Source organism: Pithys albifrons, chromosome 23, assembly GCF_047495875.1.
Source record: "Pithys albifrons albifrons isolate INPA30051 chromosome 23, PitAlb_v1, whole genome shotgun sequence".
NCBI lineage: Eukaryota > Metazoa > Chordata > Aves > Passeriformes > Thamnophilidae > Pithys > Pithys albifrons.
In genome coordinates, this window is record NC_092480.1 from 3,000,334 (window position 1) to 3,013,992 (window position 13,659).

The 13,659-nt window shown below is 53.0% G+C and overlaps 1 protein-coding gene across 8 annotated transcripts in view; it reads left to right on the forward strand.

The window, feature by feature from the left end:
* Positions 1 to 6,424: 6,424 nt before the first annotated feature.
* The window catches only part of CADM1 (cell adhesion molecule 1), a 140,615-nt gene continuing 133,380 nt past the window's right edge, over positions 6,425 to 13,659 (forward strand). For all 8 annotated transcript variants that reach the window (XM_071576098.1, XM_071576100.1, XM_071576101.1 and 5 more), the window contains exon 1: positions 6,425 to 6,579. In XM_071576098.1, coding sequence (XP_071432199.1) covers positions 6,471 to 6,579 — 109 coding nt within the window. In that variant the 5' untranslated portion in view covers positions 6,425 to 6,470. The remainder of the gene's footprint in view (positions 6,580 to 13,659) is intronic.

Genomic DNA, 13,659 nt, shown 5'->3' on the forward strand with positions numbered 1-13,659 from the left:
GGACCTGCTGCCTCTTGCAGCTCGAGGTGTCCCCAGCAAAGGAGACGCTATAGGGAAGGACAAGCTGTGATTGTAGGAGCAAGATGCCAGAGGGAAAACCAGTCCTTTACTGGTACCAGTGTACTTATAGTGGATGGTCTCAGTGGGCTTGCTGGTGTCCTTAAGAGTCACTTTATGAGTTTCACTTTGTGCAGATGAGAAGCAGAATGTTCTACCACACTGTTCCCCCCAGGCAAACCCTGTATGGTAATTTAGGGAAGCAGCAATTGCTGCCTCTGCACCTTTTGGATGTTTCTAAAACCCTGGGTCAAACAGCGTTGCTGGGATGGAACTGGGTTTTTTGGAATTCAGGTGGGGCAGACAACACCCAAGAGGCAACATGTGGTGGGGAAGATATGGCCTTTGATGGGATCAAAAGTGTTTTGTTTTCCTGCAGCTTTTATAAAACAACATAAAACCCCAAATAATTTGCTCTGGTGCCTGTCTGGAGCACTGGGCTGGGCTGGCAGTGGTGGAATGTCCCTGGCTGCTCCCAAAGGACATTGACACTGAAACTTGTGTGTTGGGATGGTGAGTTGAACCAAACCCAGCTCTACTGTAGGACTCAAATCATGAATATTGCGACTGGACTATGCTAAACATGTGTCAGTAGGACTGGAGCCGTCTCCTTACACAGGGCTGTGGCTTCCCCAGGGCTTATTTTGATGTCTTCCTTTCTCCCCTCCCCATGATCTCCATGTCTTGACTTTTCCAGGCACTTTTCTCCTATAAGAATATTAAACACACTTAAAAAACACTTAAATGCTAATGCAAAACCTGAAAAGAGGATGTCAAATGCACGAGGCGCTCTGAAGACATGATGTCTCTGTAGAAGGGTTTGACCCTGGTAATCTAATTTGCTTTACATTTAAAATGATACTCCATTCTCCTATTATAAGGCTCTGTGTCATTGGCTCATAAAGATTACCATTTCTTGTCTTCCAATTGTAATAAATCCCATTCAAGCACCCTCTTGATTTGAAATTTGTCACAACAACATGCAGAGGGCACAGTTCCTGCGTTTTATGGCGCGGGTGCATTAGAGACTCATCTGCAGGAAGGATGATGCAAGACTGTAAAATGATTTGTCCCTCTCCTTTCTCAATTAGATCTGTGTTTAAAAAATAAATAAATAACTTTCTAAAAATCTGAATTATAGCTTACTCCTTGTTCTCCAGCAGTAAAAAGGTTAGGCTGGCAGGGGAGCCAGGCTGGCTGGGATTGGTCCTGCTTTATCCTTACACTGGGGAATAATCTGGTTTCTTTAAAACCATCTGAAAATATTTCATCTTGTTTCAGCAGACTGGGGAGCTTAACCTTTCTGGTTGTGCTTGTTGGAGATGGGAGAAAAGCAAGTGTTTGGTGCCTACACCTTATCAGGTACTATATGATACACTTGCAGCTGCTTGTGCTGACTTGCAAGGTTGGATTTGGGGCAAAATGAGACATTTGGGTAAAATCAAGTATCTCAGGGGTGGAAATGCCCCTGCTCTGCACTGGGGGAGCATCAGAGCAGCATCTCTCGCCCTAGCTTGGAGCAAGCAGGGTTGGAGCCAGCCTGCTCCAGCGTGTGGCCGGGATAATGACGAATCAGTTGTCGGTGCCATGTGGAAATGCTCTTTTTTTTTTGGATGGTCTTGAATAAATACATGCAAGACACTTTGCTCAGAGAGAACTTCTATACTTTTAGTGTCTGTTGTTCCTTAGGGTTTGGGGTTTTTTTAACAAAGGTTTTAGTTGAGCAAAGAATCCCATCTGTATGGCTTTTTATTAAAAGATAAAAAGCTGGAGTTCACAGGAGTTAGCATTAAGTCACAGTCCGCAGCAATCCGAGGTACTCACCGGCTGGGGACTCTCTCTGTTTATTTCAAATACCCCTTTATCATCCTGTTGAAAGAGCCTTGTGCTCTGTAAAGCTCAGCCAATTGAAAAAAGAATCAGATAATGAAGACTGATGCTGCACTGATGACAGCCCCTCAGATCCTCAATAGGATTGCTCCAAAATCAAAAGACTTTTGCGTTTTATTGTCACACTTGTGGCTCAAAAATAATTAAATGGAATCTTTTGGCTCTGGAAACAAAAATGAAAATTTAAAAACAGCCCCCTCCACTCACCTGCAGTGAAATGACAAATGGGAATATCCAGTGGGTGTTGGAGAAAATTGTGTAAATTATACATGAAAATGTGGTGTTTGCAGTGGGTGCCTGGCATATGTGTGGCACAAAGGTGACACCATTGCTCCAGGTGATGAGGCTGGTCCCTGTGTGCACCCGCAGTGCTTGGCCCACGAGAGGTGAAGTCACCATATGACACCCTTCTGTACACGTTGCTTTCAGTTATTAATTTGGCACTAGTGGTTTTTGGAATCCTTTTGAAATGTACCATCTTTTCAGTGCAAATCCCAAACACTCAGACCTGCCCATGGGCTGCAGGGAACCCTATGGGATGCTCACAATGCCAGCTCAGCCTGTGGGATGGGCATGGAGCTCCTCTCCCGGGCTTCGGAGTGAGGGGGGTGTGGGCGATGACCCCACAGAGCTCCCAGCCCTCATGGAGCTTGACAATTCCACATTCCCTCTGTCCTTGTCAAAGCTTTCTAACTCCATTTTACCTCTGGAAACTTTGAACAAATTTGTTGTTCATCACAGTGGAAAGCAGATAAATAAAATGCATTGGGAGTGATTTGTGCCGTAGCTAAACCCTGAATTTGAAGAGGGACAGTGTGGCCAATGACAACTTTTTTACAGCACATGAAAGACTTGAAATTAGGCTTTGCACTTTTACCTGATCTTTAAAGAGGCATCTCTGGACTTCCCAGGCTGGGGACAGGTACAAGGAGACACTCTGTGGTCCCACTTTGGGGTCCTGCCAGCAGAGGCAACACAACCCACCCAGCAAGAACTGAGCTGTCTTTCAGGCAAGCCATTAAATCTGAAATGCTATAACTTGATTATTCCTTCTCCAAACTCCTTTTGACAAACTCCTCAATTTTCAAAGAGTTACACAGGATTTAGCCCCATGCTGCTTTCATGTGAATTGTGTGGCTAAAGTTCCATGCAGCTCTTTGAAAATTTCAGAGCCGGTGTTTTCCCTAAGATCGACAACTGTTTTATTTCTCTTGACAGAAAACTGCAAGAGAACAAACACTGCCAGGCGTGGGGGGAGCGGTTTGGTTGTGGTCTCTACAACACCTTTAATGTGAGGCTCAAAGAGCCACGTAGGAATGGGAACTCCTGCTGTACCTGGAAGTGTTCTGTGAGATCACCCTGTTCTAGAGAGGCAAACTCAGGCAGCTTTGGGTTCTTTTTCACTTCTTAGGTGGGTGTAGGGAACAAATGGCAAAGACAGGGCACATGGTGAAAGCTCTTGTGGCTAGTGAGCCACCTTGAGTCCCTTTTATCATCTGTGAAACTAAGGAAAGGGAATTAATTAATTACTAGTTTTGTAAACCCATCCAAAACCAGCTTCTACTGTAACTTTTTCTGCAATGGTTATAGAGTTGGTTATTTGAAATTAGCCACCCATTGGGTGATGCTGTGTCCCTTAACACCGTTCCAAGAGGTGGCAGTGGCAGGACTAAAGCCAGTTTGTACCAGGACCACACAAGTCACTGGCCCTTCAGCAGCAACTGCTGCTCATCCTTGAGTCTGCAGCTTCATCCACTGCCAAATGCCACTTGAGGCATGTCCAAACCACTGTCCTGTGCTGTGTCACAGGGAGGTGGAGCACAAACTGCCTTTATCTTCTGCCTTTCTCTGTGTGTTTGAAACCATGGGGTTTGGCTCTGTCTCTGGAATTATATCACAGATTGGAATACTCATTTTTAAGTTAATTTCTGCTCTGATTTAAAAGTTGAATTAACAAACAATGGCTTATTGAGTTTAAAATGCAAAAACACCATCTGGTCTCTGAGATGTGCTAAACCACAGTGGGGGGAGCAGGAATGACACATGGGAAGGGTCTCCAAGTGGCCCGGGTGAGGCTCCCAGAAGGAATTCCTGCCACTCTTGACCTGTGTCAAGGCAAGGAAATCTGATCTTCGATGTGGGCACCTCTACAGCTGCAGATGATGGCCTTGATTTTGGGGGTTGTGGCACTTTAGCCCTCACTGCTGGCTGCACACAGCTGGGTCCTGGGAGCGCTCCTCTGTCACTGGGTCCCCTCCTTACCCCAATGCCAAGCTCTGGAGTGGCATCCATAGGTGTTGCTGGCCCGTGGGTTTTTCCATTGCTCCAGCCTGGGCACAGGGTGGTGTTCCAGCATCCTGCTTTTCCCACCAGCTTCCATGGTGAGAGTGAGTCTCAAAAGTGAGTGACCACTTGCCAGGGGAATGTGTCACTCAGAGAAAGACCACATCACATAACACCCGCGATTACACCCACTGTGCTCGTGGGTCGGGTCAACCTTCACAGCCCTTCCTGCCCCAACACCCCTTCCCTACACTGCTGCCACTGCTCTCGGTTCCACAGCTGTCCCTGGCTGCTGGTGACTTGATTTAATACAGCTTTCAATCACTGCCAGCGGGCCTCGTGCTGCAATATCGTCACTGCTAAACACCCTGTGACAAATAATCTCAGGCTAAGCTTCCAGGACAGAGGAAATCGCTTTCCTCTTGAAATTAAAGTTGATGCATAATGGAAGGCACTAAGACGTCTCCAGCAGGAACATCGCCAGTTTGAGTCCAACCCGAGTCCCTCTCCGTCTGCTGAATGAGACATGGGAGGTTAGGGAAGTCATTTCCTAGAGTTCAGGATTTGCAATTTGCATTCTATAATCTCCTGGCCATTTACCAGCAGATAATTTGTCATGGTTTGTTTTGGCCGTTGTGATATTGATATTTATTATGCTAATTGTGTTTCCTACTACTTTTTGTTCTCACCCTTGGAATACTTGAATTATTATAAACCTGTTTAGTTAATACGGGTTGTCTCTCAATTGATGTCTGAGCCACAGCGGGTCTTAATGTGTGATACTGTGGAGGAGGGGCTACACTGTGTAATTAAAGACACAAACAGAGGATACCTGGATGTGGGCTTACCCAGCAGCCAATGGAGCTTCTCTGCTGTGTTTAGTGGCGCTTGGGTCCTCCTGGATGGGAAGGAATTTGAGATTCCAGGTGAAGACAAGTGCTCTCTCAAAAACGGGGGGATGAATCTGGCTTAGTTATGGAATCATGGTGGTTATGGTGGTCCAAAACTCTGCTTGTTGAACAGGAAAGAGAGATGTTTGGCATGGCTATGGAGCAAAGATTTGTCATCATGGGAGACAGTATGGTCTGGGGAGGGAGCCCCAAACCGAGTCTGAGGCAGTAGCGTTTTGCATTTCCTCAGGTGTGAAACCGGCCTGGTTTTGCATTCCAATGGGTGAAAGCTTTTCCCAGCTCTACATGTGACTCAACACTTGCCCTGGGCGGTTTTAACCTTAGGCTTGGCAGAATCTGGGATGATAAAGCTGAACTGACAACTCACCTGCCTAAGGTTAACTTGGAATAACCTAATTAATAAGGTTGGAATATTTGACATTCTCTGTTTGCTCCATTAACGCTTGCATGGGCCCATTTGTCAGCGAGTCCTCGTTTCTATTCCTGGTGCCGCGAGTGGGAAGGGAGCCTGGACACTTCCCGGGGACTCTCCCGGTGACACCAACCACTCCCTTCGCCGTGTGTTACGGTACGGCTGAGCCCCCGGGTGGGGGTGCGCGAGGAGGGGGCAATTCCGGGAGTTTATTTGTTAATTTGCTTCGTTTAACCCCCGCCAAACCCATTGAGCGGATGAAAAATCCACAGATAAGGCGGAATTGTTGCAGGGCTGCGCTAACCGAGCCCCGATCGCCGCCGCCGGGGGGCTCGTGGGCTCCGGCCGCTCCGCTCCCCCGGAGCCGCCAAGGCTCAACACCGCCTCCAGCGGCGCGGGGGGCGACACCGGAGGGACCCCCGCAGGAGGATGCTGCTGGGAGGATGAACGAGGGCAGCGTGGGAGGAAGGACACTGGGGGTGGGAGGGGAGGGGACACTCTGACTGGGGGGGGGGAAGTTCTTTAGGGACATATTCCTGGGAGAGCGAACACTGGCGGAAGGGCGTACCGCGGGATGAAGGATGCCGGCGTGCTACCTCGTGGTGGGGGAGGATGTTGCGGGGGCACCACGACCCTTGCAAGGGGCAAAGTCGGGAGCGGGGCGCTGGGGGGATGCTGCGGTTGGGGCACGGCGGTGCGGGGAGGGGGCACGGCCTCACTATAGCGCTGCCCACCAACCCCTCCGCCCGAGGGTCGGTGCGCTGCTGTCCCCGCCCGTCCTCCCGCGCTGCCCGACCCCCGGTGCGGGGCGGGGCGGGTTGGCAGGGGCGTGTTCCCGTCGAGCCCCCGCCCCGTGACGCGCCATCTCCCGCGGGCGGCGCGGCGGCGGCGGCGGCAGAGCGAGGCAGGTGCCGGCGATGGCGGGTCGCGCCCAGCCCAGCGGCCCCGCGGGCAGCGGCGGCGGCGCCCCGGGGCTCCTCCCGCTGCTCCTGCTGCTCCTCTCCGCCGCCGCCATCATCCCCAGAGGTAGGAAGAACGCGACCCCCTCCCCGCCGGCCCGGGGCGAGCCGCCGCCGCCGCGCACGGGCAGTACCGGGGAGGGGGGTTCGCCCCCGGGGGTCGCGGCGGAGCTCGGGTACTCCTCGGTGTCCGCGGGTCCGGGGCGCGCCCGCATCACCCCGCGCCGCGCCCCAGTGATCCCGGTGGTCCCGGGAAGCGCCCCCGGCGGCGGGAGCGGCGGGCGGTATCACCCGCGCGTGGCGGGGCGGCGCGGGCAGCCGCTGCCGGTTTCCATGGAAGCGGCTTCTCCTGCTGCCCGGGGGCTCATCAGCGGCCTCGCAATTAAAACCTAATTGCTGTGCGCGCCCCTTCTGTTCCCCTCTCGCCGCCGCCCCCGGTGTTGGCGGCGGCAGGGGGATGCTGCACCCCCGCGGGAGCGGGGAACCTGTTGGAATCTGAGTGGAACTTGCGCGGCGGTTCCCTCTCCCTTTTCCTCCCCTCCTTCCCTTCTCTGCCTTCCCTCCCCTCCCTCCCGCGGGGGCTCCGCCGCAGCCGCTTCCCCCTCTCACCCCCCGCATTGGGCGCGCTCGGGGGCGATCGCTGCGGCTGCAGCGGGCGCTAATTAACGCGGCTAACGAGGTCCCCCGAGCGGGGCCGGTGGGGTTCCCTCCGCGGCTCCCTCGGGGCGTGGTGCCTCCCCCGTCGGGGCCGACGAGCCCCCCGCCCAGCCTGGCGTCGCTCCCCGCCGAACCCCGGAGCCGCCGCCGCGACCTGCGCTCGTGTTGGGGTGGTTGCCATTCAAACATCCCCGGTAGCGCCAGCTCACGTTTCCAGCGTGCCCGCGGGGCGGCACAGGGCGGCGTGGCCGGAGGGAGTGGGTGCTCTGCCCGGGATGTTTGGGAAGAACAAGAGGCCATTGAGCGATCTGTTGAATCCCGCTCGTACGGAAGGGGGGACGAAGGGGCCAGCAGCCCGGCGAACAAAGAGCTTTATTCACAGCCTATGTACATGTCCATGCTTTCCCCGCTCTTTCCCGGGCGGCCTTTTTGGTGGGATTGTGGTGGGAGGGAGAAAGCCGGTGTCGCTTTGAGCTTGTTCTCCCTCCTATCGGGCCGGCTCCGAACCCGCGCTCCGCATCCCGGAGCGCACATTGAGGGGAGACGGGAGCGATGGGAAGGAGCGGTCGCGCCGGCTCTTGGCGCTGCGAGACGGGAAAACGCTCCGGTCCGGCCCCTCCGTGCCCGGCAGCAAGCGCCCAGGTGTTCCTGCAGTCGGTGTGTTGTAGCCTCTCGCATGTTTTGTTGCAAGTTGCTGTTTGTGAGATTGCGTTTGGTGTTTGGGATCGCGTTTGGTGTTGCTGCCGCGTGAATCTCCCGCCGGTGTGACCGGGAGATCCTGGCACCGAGAGACCGCCTGGGTGGGAAACTAGAGCCCTCCTGCAGGACGGCTGCCTCCATCCTTTGTTTTGCTGCCTTGCTCTTAAAACATCACCTCGAATGCTGTGTTTAAGAGCAGTTTTTACTGAAGGCCAGAGTGATGCTCAGGCTGTCACCGCTGCCCAGCCGACGGGCGGGATGCTGCGATGTGGGATCGCGGAGCCGCTGAAGGGAAACAAAAGCAGGGCTGGATGCTGGATCGCAGCGGCTGTGCCTGACCCTGTACATCTGGGTGAGAAGCGCTGCGCGAGGTTGTGCTGTTAGTGGAAGATGGCAATTTTGTGCTTGCGGTGCCGTGTTGTGAATCACGGGATAAAATCCCAGACCCCCCGCTTTTAGGCAGAATTTCCTTACAGTTGAGGACCTCTTTTTTTTTTTCCCCTTAATCTCCCCCTTTTCCAGGCTATTTGTTAGCTTCAGTGTTCTGGGAAGAGAGAACAAGCGTATGGCAGCAGCGTCGGCACCGATCGCAGAGTGCTGCGGTTGTGTCTCCCGTGCGGATGCCACCCGAGGCACAGCGGTGCGAGTGCCATGGCACTGCCATGGTGGTGACATCCCGTGATACGGAGCGACACTGAGGGCTCTGCTGCCTCCGCTCACGGGGATGTTGGACCAGCAATAGGCACCACTGGGACTTGGTTTGAGCTGAGCGGGTAACTCGGGTTTGGATGGATCTGTGTGTTTCCGTGACTTCTCTCTGTCAGCTCCCGATGCTCTCCAGTTGAGTAAGCTCTGCAATGCCCCTGTGCAGCAGGGCGAGGGCTGAGGAATGGTCTTGCACCGAGGCGGTCGGGCAGCGCTGGGGTGGAATGCAGCGATGTCTGCGGTGTAGAGCGATGTCGCACGGCACTTTAGGAAGAGCAACTTTCCAGCTGAAGCTGTGGGAGGCATTCAGAGCCAGTGTTGGCGTGGAGCTGCGACCTGGCCGTGGCACTGAGCTGTGATGGGGTGGCTGAAGGGTGGTCGTGGCTGCAGCCTCGGTGTTTGCTGACATTAAACCAGCCCTGGAAAAGCCCCCCGTGAAGGCAGCGAGTGTTCCCACCGCGGCTGCGCTAAGCCAGGCTCCTTTGTAAACACGGAGTGAGTTTCCAAGGAGCCTTTGTATGCAAGCAAGGCGAGTCTTCTCATCCCTGGCCTTCAGCAACATGCGCTGCGTTCTGCATGCGATGCGAACACTGGCGGGGAAGGGGCTGGGGAATCAAGCGATCCGTCTGGGTTGCAGCTTGGGTTCATTTGTCTTGGCGTGTAGGCAGTTGAGCCCAGGTTTATAACCATGACAATCTGGTTTGAAACCACTGCCAAGGAGGCTCCTCAGGATGGGAAGGCGAGGAGATCACTTTGCTTCGTGTGTGTTCGGCTCTGAAGAGGGGACGGCTGTCAGCGCCCTCCGTAGGATGGACATCACCAGGGTGGATGCTGCTGGGATGGATGCCATCGGGATGGACACAGCTGGGATCCCCCTGGCACAGGCAGCCACTGTTCATGCACAGAGATGGCTGTGGGGATAGGAGGCCTGAGAAGAGTCTCGCTCCCCGGGGGACCCCTGGGCCGTATCAGCGGCCGCTCTGCCGATGCTGCGCTGCCGTCGCCTTTGTTTGCCTTGTGCTGTCTTTCCTGGTGTGTAAATAAAGAAGGCTTTGTAAGCAAACAGCTCTGGCTGGGTCGTCAGGGTGCTTGGCGAGCCTTTCCCCAGCCCTGCCAGGACCAGAGGCATTCGTGGGGCCATGGCTGTGCCATCGGGCGTGCTCTCTGCCCTATTGCTGGACAGAAAATGGGTCAGCTCATTAACCCTGCTTCTGCCTGAGGCCACCTGGAATGAAACCTGTGTTCCAGCCTGGATATACCCTGTATTTAAATGGACCATTTAAGCACCTCTCAGAATGCATTTGCTCACAAAAAGAAAAGTCACCTTCCTGGTCCTGGCATGTAGGCAGTTTTCTGGATGTTTCTGCTTAATGCCCATTTTTCTAGAGATTGTCATACTTTGTAAATGGGCTTTGGCAACCTGTTCCCTCTTCTGGTTTTTGGTAGCACCTGGTGGTACTTCTGTTGGGAAAGCAGGGGATCCCTCCTGTATCCAAACATTTTGGCTCCCATCTGTGGCTCAGGATTTGAGCAGGCTCCAGAGGCTGAGAGCGGAGCACGGGTGCAAGGCTGCAGCTTTCCCTGGATCTGGGCCAGGAAGTAAATACTTATGCTGAGGCTTAAGAGCACAAGCAAAGCTGGACATGCAGCCGGTGTCTCTGCTGAGAAATTGGATGCTACGTGTTAAAAAAATAAGTTGTGCTTGTTCCTCTGGGGAACGTAGTGCAGTGCAAACCCACTGGTGCTAAATAAAGGGACTCTGTGTGGAAACCTGCCACGAAGGAGAGACCCCTAGGTGGAATGTTGTAATTAGGAGTGGTATGTACTTGTTTAAGTTCCATAAATCAGTCGCTTTCCTGCGATGTAATTGCACAGTGCAGCGAGCAGCTGCTGCTGTGGTTCCTGGGGAGCTCCGCCGCAAATGCTTTGAAGGTCGCCTGGCGTGGGCTCGGGCGCTTCGGGGCAGCGTGCTGGGGAAGAGGGTGGGTTTGGATGTGTGGCAGGCAAGTTGGAAGGGAAATACCACCAGGCGTCAATCTCAGCTTTGGTAATTGGAATGCGAGGAGCTGTCGGCTGGGGCGGGTGGTGGCTGGCCCGTGCCACGCCGAGACGAGCTGGCGTTTGTGGTTCAGCCACGAGCTGGATTTAGATATTCCAGTTTTTAATTTGTAAGGGCAGGAAGAGCTCCAGCTGCAGTTCTGCGGGTTCAGGAACTCTGATGCCCCTGCCCACGTGTGACCACCACCCACCCGCTTTCTCTCAGCCTTTTTTACTATAACAATAGTTTTTTTCCTTCTCAATGTGTTCATTACCTGTTGAACCTTTGGGTTTTTCTGCTGTGTTGCACAGCAGACCCTCACCTTGTACCTTTCCACAGTGTTGAACTGGGTGTTGAGGAGCCCCACAAACCACTGTACCGTGCTGAATAGGGCTGTGAAAACCTGACTTTCAGGCCAGTTGGTTTCACCCACTCCAAATTCTAGCAGGGGATACAAGTCCCTGAGGAGCAGTGGTAGTTCTTGGAATTAGTGCTGAGCCTGCACCACACACTTGGCTGCAGCATGTGGTCGGTGGCTGCTTGTATTTAAAACACTTGACTGGGTCATACCAGGGACGTTTGCTGCCCTGGTTATTTTAGACCAACAGCGTCCATCCATAGGGTTGTGCCAGCTATTTTTAACCATGCGGTTTGGTTTTAATTGGCTGTGTTCTTCTGTGGTTTAAAAACTTGAGCATTGAAAACACTCTGACCTTACCGAATTCTCAAGGTGAATCAGTAGAAGACTTGATAGCCAGTTAAGTTCCAGTCTGAAGGATCAAAGCAATACTTAGGCACATCTCTTTGCTCAGAGATATAAAACTTTTGTGGGCAGTAGCTTAACTGGAAAATGTCTTTAGTTTTGCTTTTTTGGCTGTTTTGTTGTCTGTGGAAGCACTGGCAGCTTCTCGGTGTTTGCTATCAGTGTCACATGCAGGTGCTGCATTGTGACAGGTCCATGCTGGGTTTGCCTTGGCTTTTCCTTCCAAAGTAGCACTGCCTGTGTTTGTAGGTCTTGCCTGAACGACACAGCCTGAATGCCCTCTCCCCTCTTAGTGACAGTTCCAGTCAGGTGCTAACATTGAAGGGGGAGTAGTCTCAGCAGTACACGAGAACCTGCATGTTTTCAAACCCAGGTGTGTATTTGGCAGTGAGAAATAGTTGTACTGGAAACATTCCTCCTCTTCCAGTCCCAGCTGTGAAGTTTGCCCTGAGCTGTTACATTCCTGTCTTGAGCCTTCTGTAGGATGGTGAGGCTGCAGCACTTGTGTTCTGTTTTCTGGAGCTGAGCAGTGGAAGTCAGGGGGGACAGTGATCTGTACCTGCAGAGCAGGGAGTTGCCAGTGAGCTGTTGGAGCCAAGGCTGCCCATGAGGCCGGCGTTGCCTCCTAAAGTTGTGCTTAGACTTGATGAGCACTGGGTGTATAAAACCCTGGGTTCATATTACGTCTAGAATGAACCTCTGTGGTCTTGTGGTGTCCTTTTTTAGCAGTTAGTGAGTGCCTGAGTCTGATTTATGGTCTCCTCCAAGGTCTGCTTCCAGAATGTAAATGTCATTGCGTTCCCCAGGCTGTCAGCAGGGCTCCTGAGTTGGTGGCTCTTGGCTGGACTCTGTCAGTGGGGCCTTCCCTTCACAGAATGCACTTGGGTGCTAGTCCCTAAAATGATGACTCTTGGACCTGAGATACTTAACATTCAACAGAAACAGACCTTTCTGTTAGTTTATAGATAGGAACTTTTCATGGGCAGCATGGGACCATACTGGGGCTTGGTAAGCTCCAGTAAGGGAGGTCTAGGAGTGCTGATACTGTGGGTGGTGGCCTGATGGGGGTCCTGGGTGTACCACTGGCCTGTGTGACATCTCATCTGTGAAGTGGGTGCATCCCAGACCCCTCATCCATTCCTTTCTATCTCTTGGTAGTGTATATCCCTTCTCCAAAGTGTGACAGGAAGACAGAAATATGAAGCAGCAAAGTGACATTCCCTCCCTCCCCTGCTCCCCCCGCAGAGCAATAGAAATACGAGTCTGAGTCTGCAGCGTCAAAAGAGAGATCAGAGTAATCGGATCAAGCATGAGGAACTGCTTGTTGCCGCTTCCCTGTTTTTAAATGAGGCTGCCTGGCAGCTTCCCTGGCAGAGCACTTTCAATGTTAGTCATGTTCAGCTTTGGAGCTGGGGTTGCAGCAAAGTAGGGCTCTGTGAGAATTGGGCTGGAAAGAAACTTTCTGTGTAGCCTCTGGGCTAACACGCAGAAATAAAGGCACCTCATGCCCCCACGGCCATGATTTTGTAGCCGTGCAGAGGCACATCCGTCCTTAATTCTGCAGAGAGAGCTCTCACTCCATGCCTTTAGCACAATGATGCTGCTCTGGGATGTGCTTTGTGACACATCCTTGACCTTGGGAACACAGTGACTTTCTCCAGAGCCATTCCCACCCCACTGCCCTGGTGTGGTGTGGGATAACTCTGGGCAACTGCTGCCCTTTGTTCATTGAGAGGTGTTGAAATGGTGTAGCTGGGTCAAACTGAGGGGAAAGCTGCTGGCTCAGCTGCAAAGGCTTCTCCTCCTCACACAGTGCCTCTGTGCTGTCTGGACCCATGTGGAAATCCATCCATCTGTCCATCCACCCACCCTGGTCCTTAATGCTGGCAGTGCTCCGCACCATCCGGACAGTCACCGCACCACTGTGGATCTGCAGTGCCTGTGGTTACACAGTGATGTTTGCACAGGCATTCGAATATTCATCGTGGATCAGCTCTGTTGACTGAGGTTTGTGGAAGAATGGGAGTGTTTTCTCTGCTTTCCTAGAGCAGAAAGTGATGCTGCTTTTCTGTCTGGACACATCAGATGAGATGGGTCACTTTCAGGGGCACTGTTCCAAAAAGTGCTGATTGGGTCTTGTACACACAGCTTCAAGTGAGAGGGCTTTTTACACCACAGATCATCCCTTAACACCTCGGATCATCCTTTGGCACAGTGAGGTTGATGTTGGACAAACCCAAATTGCTTGAGCGTAGAGGACAAACACAGAAACCCCGTATTGCTCC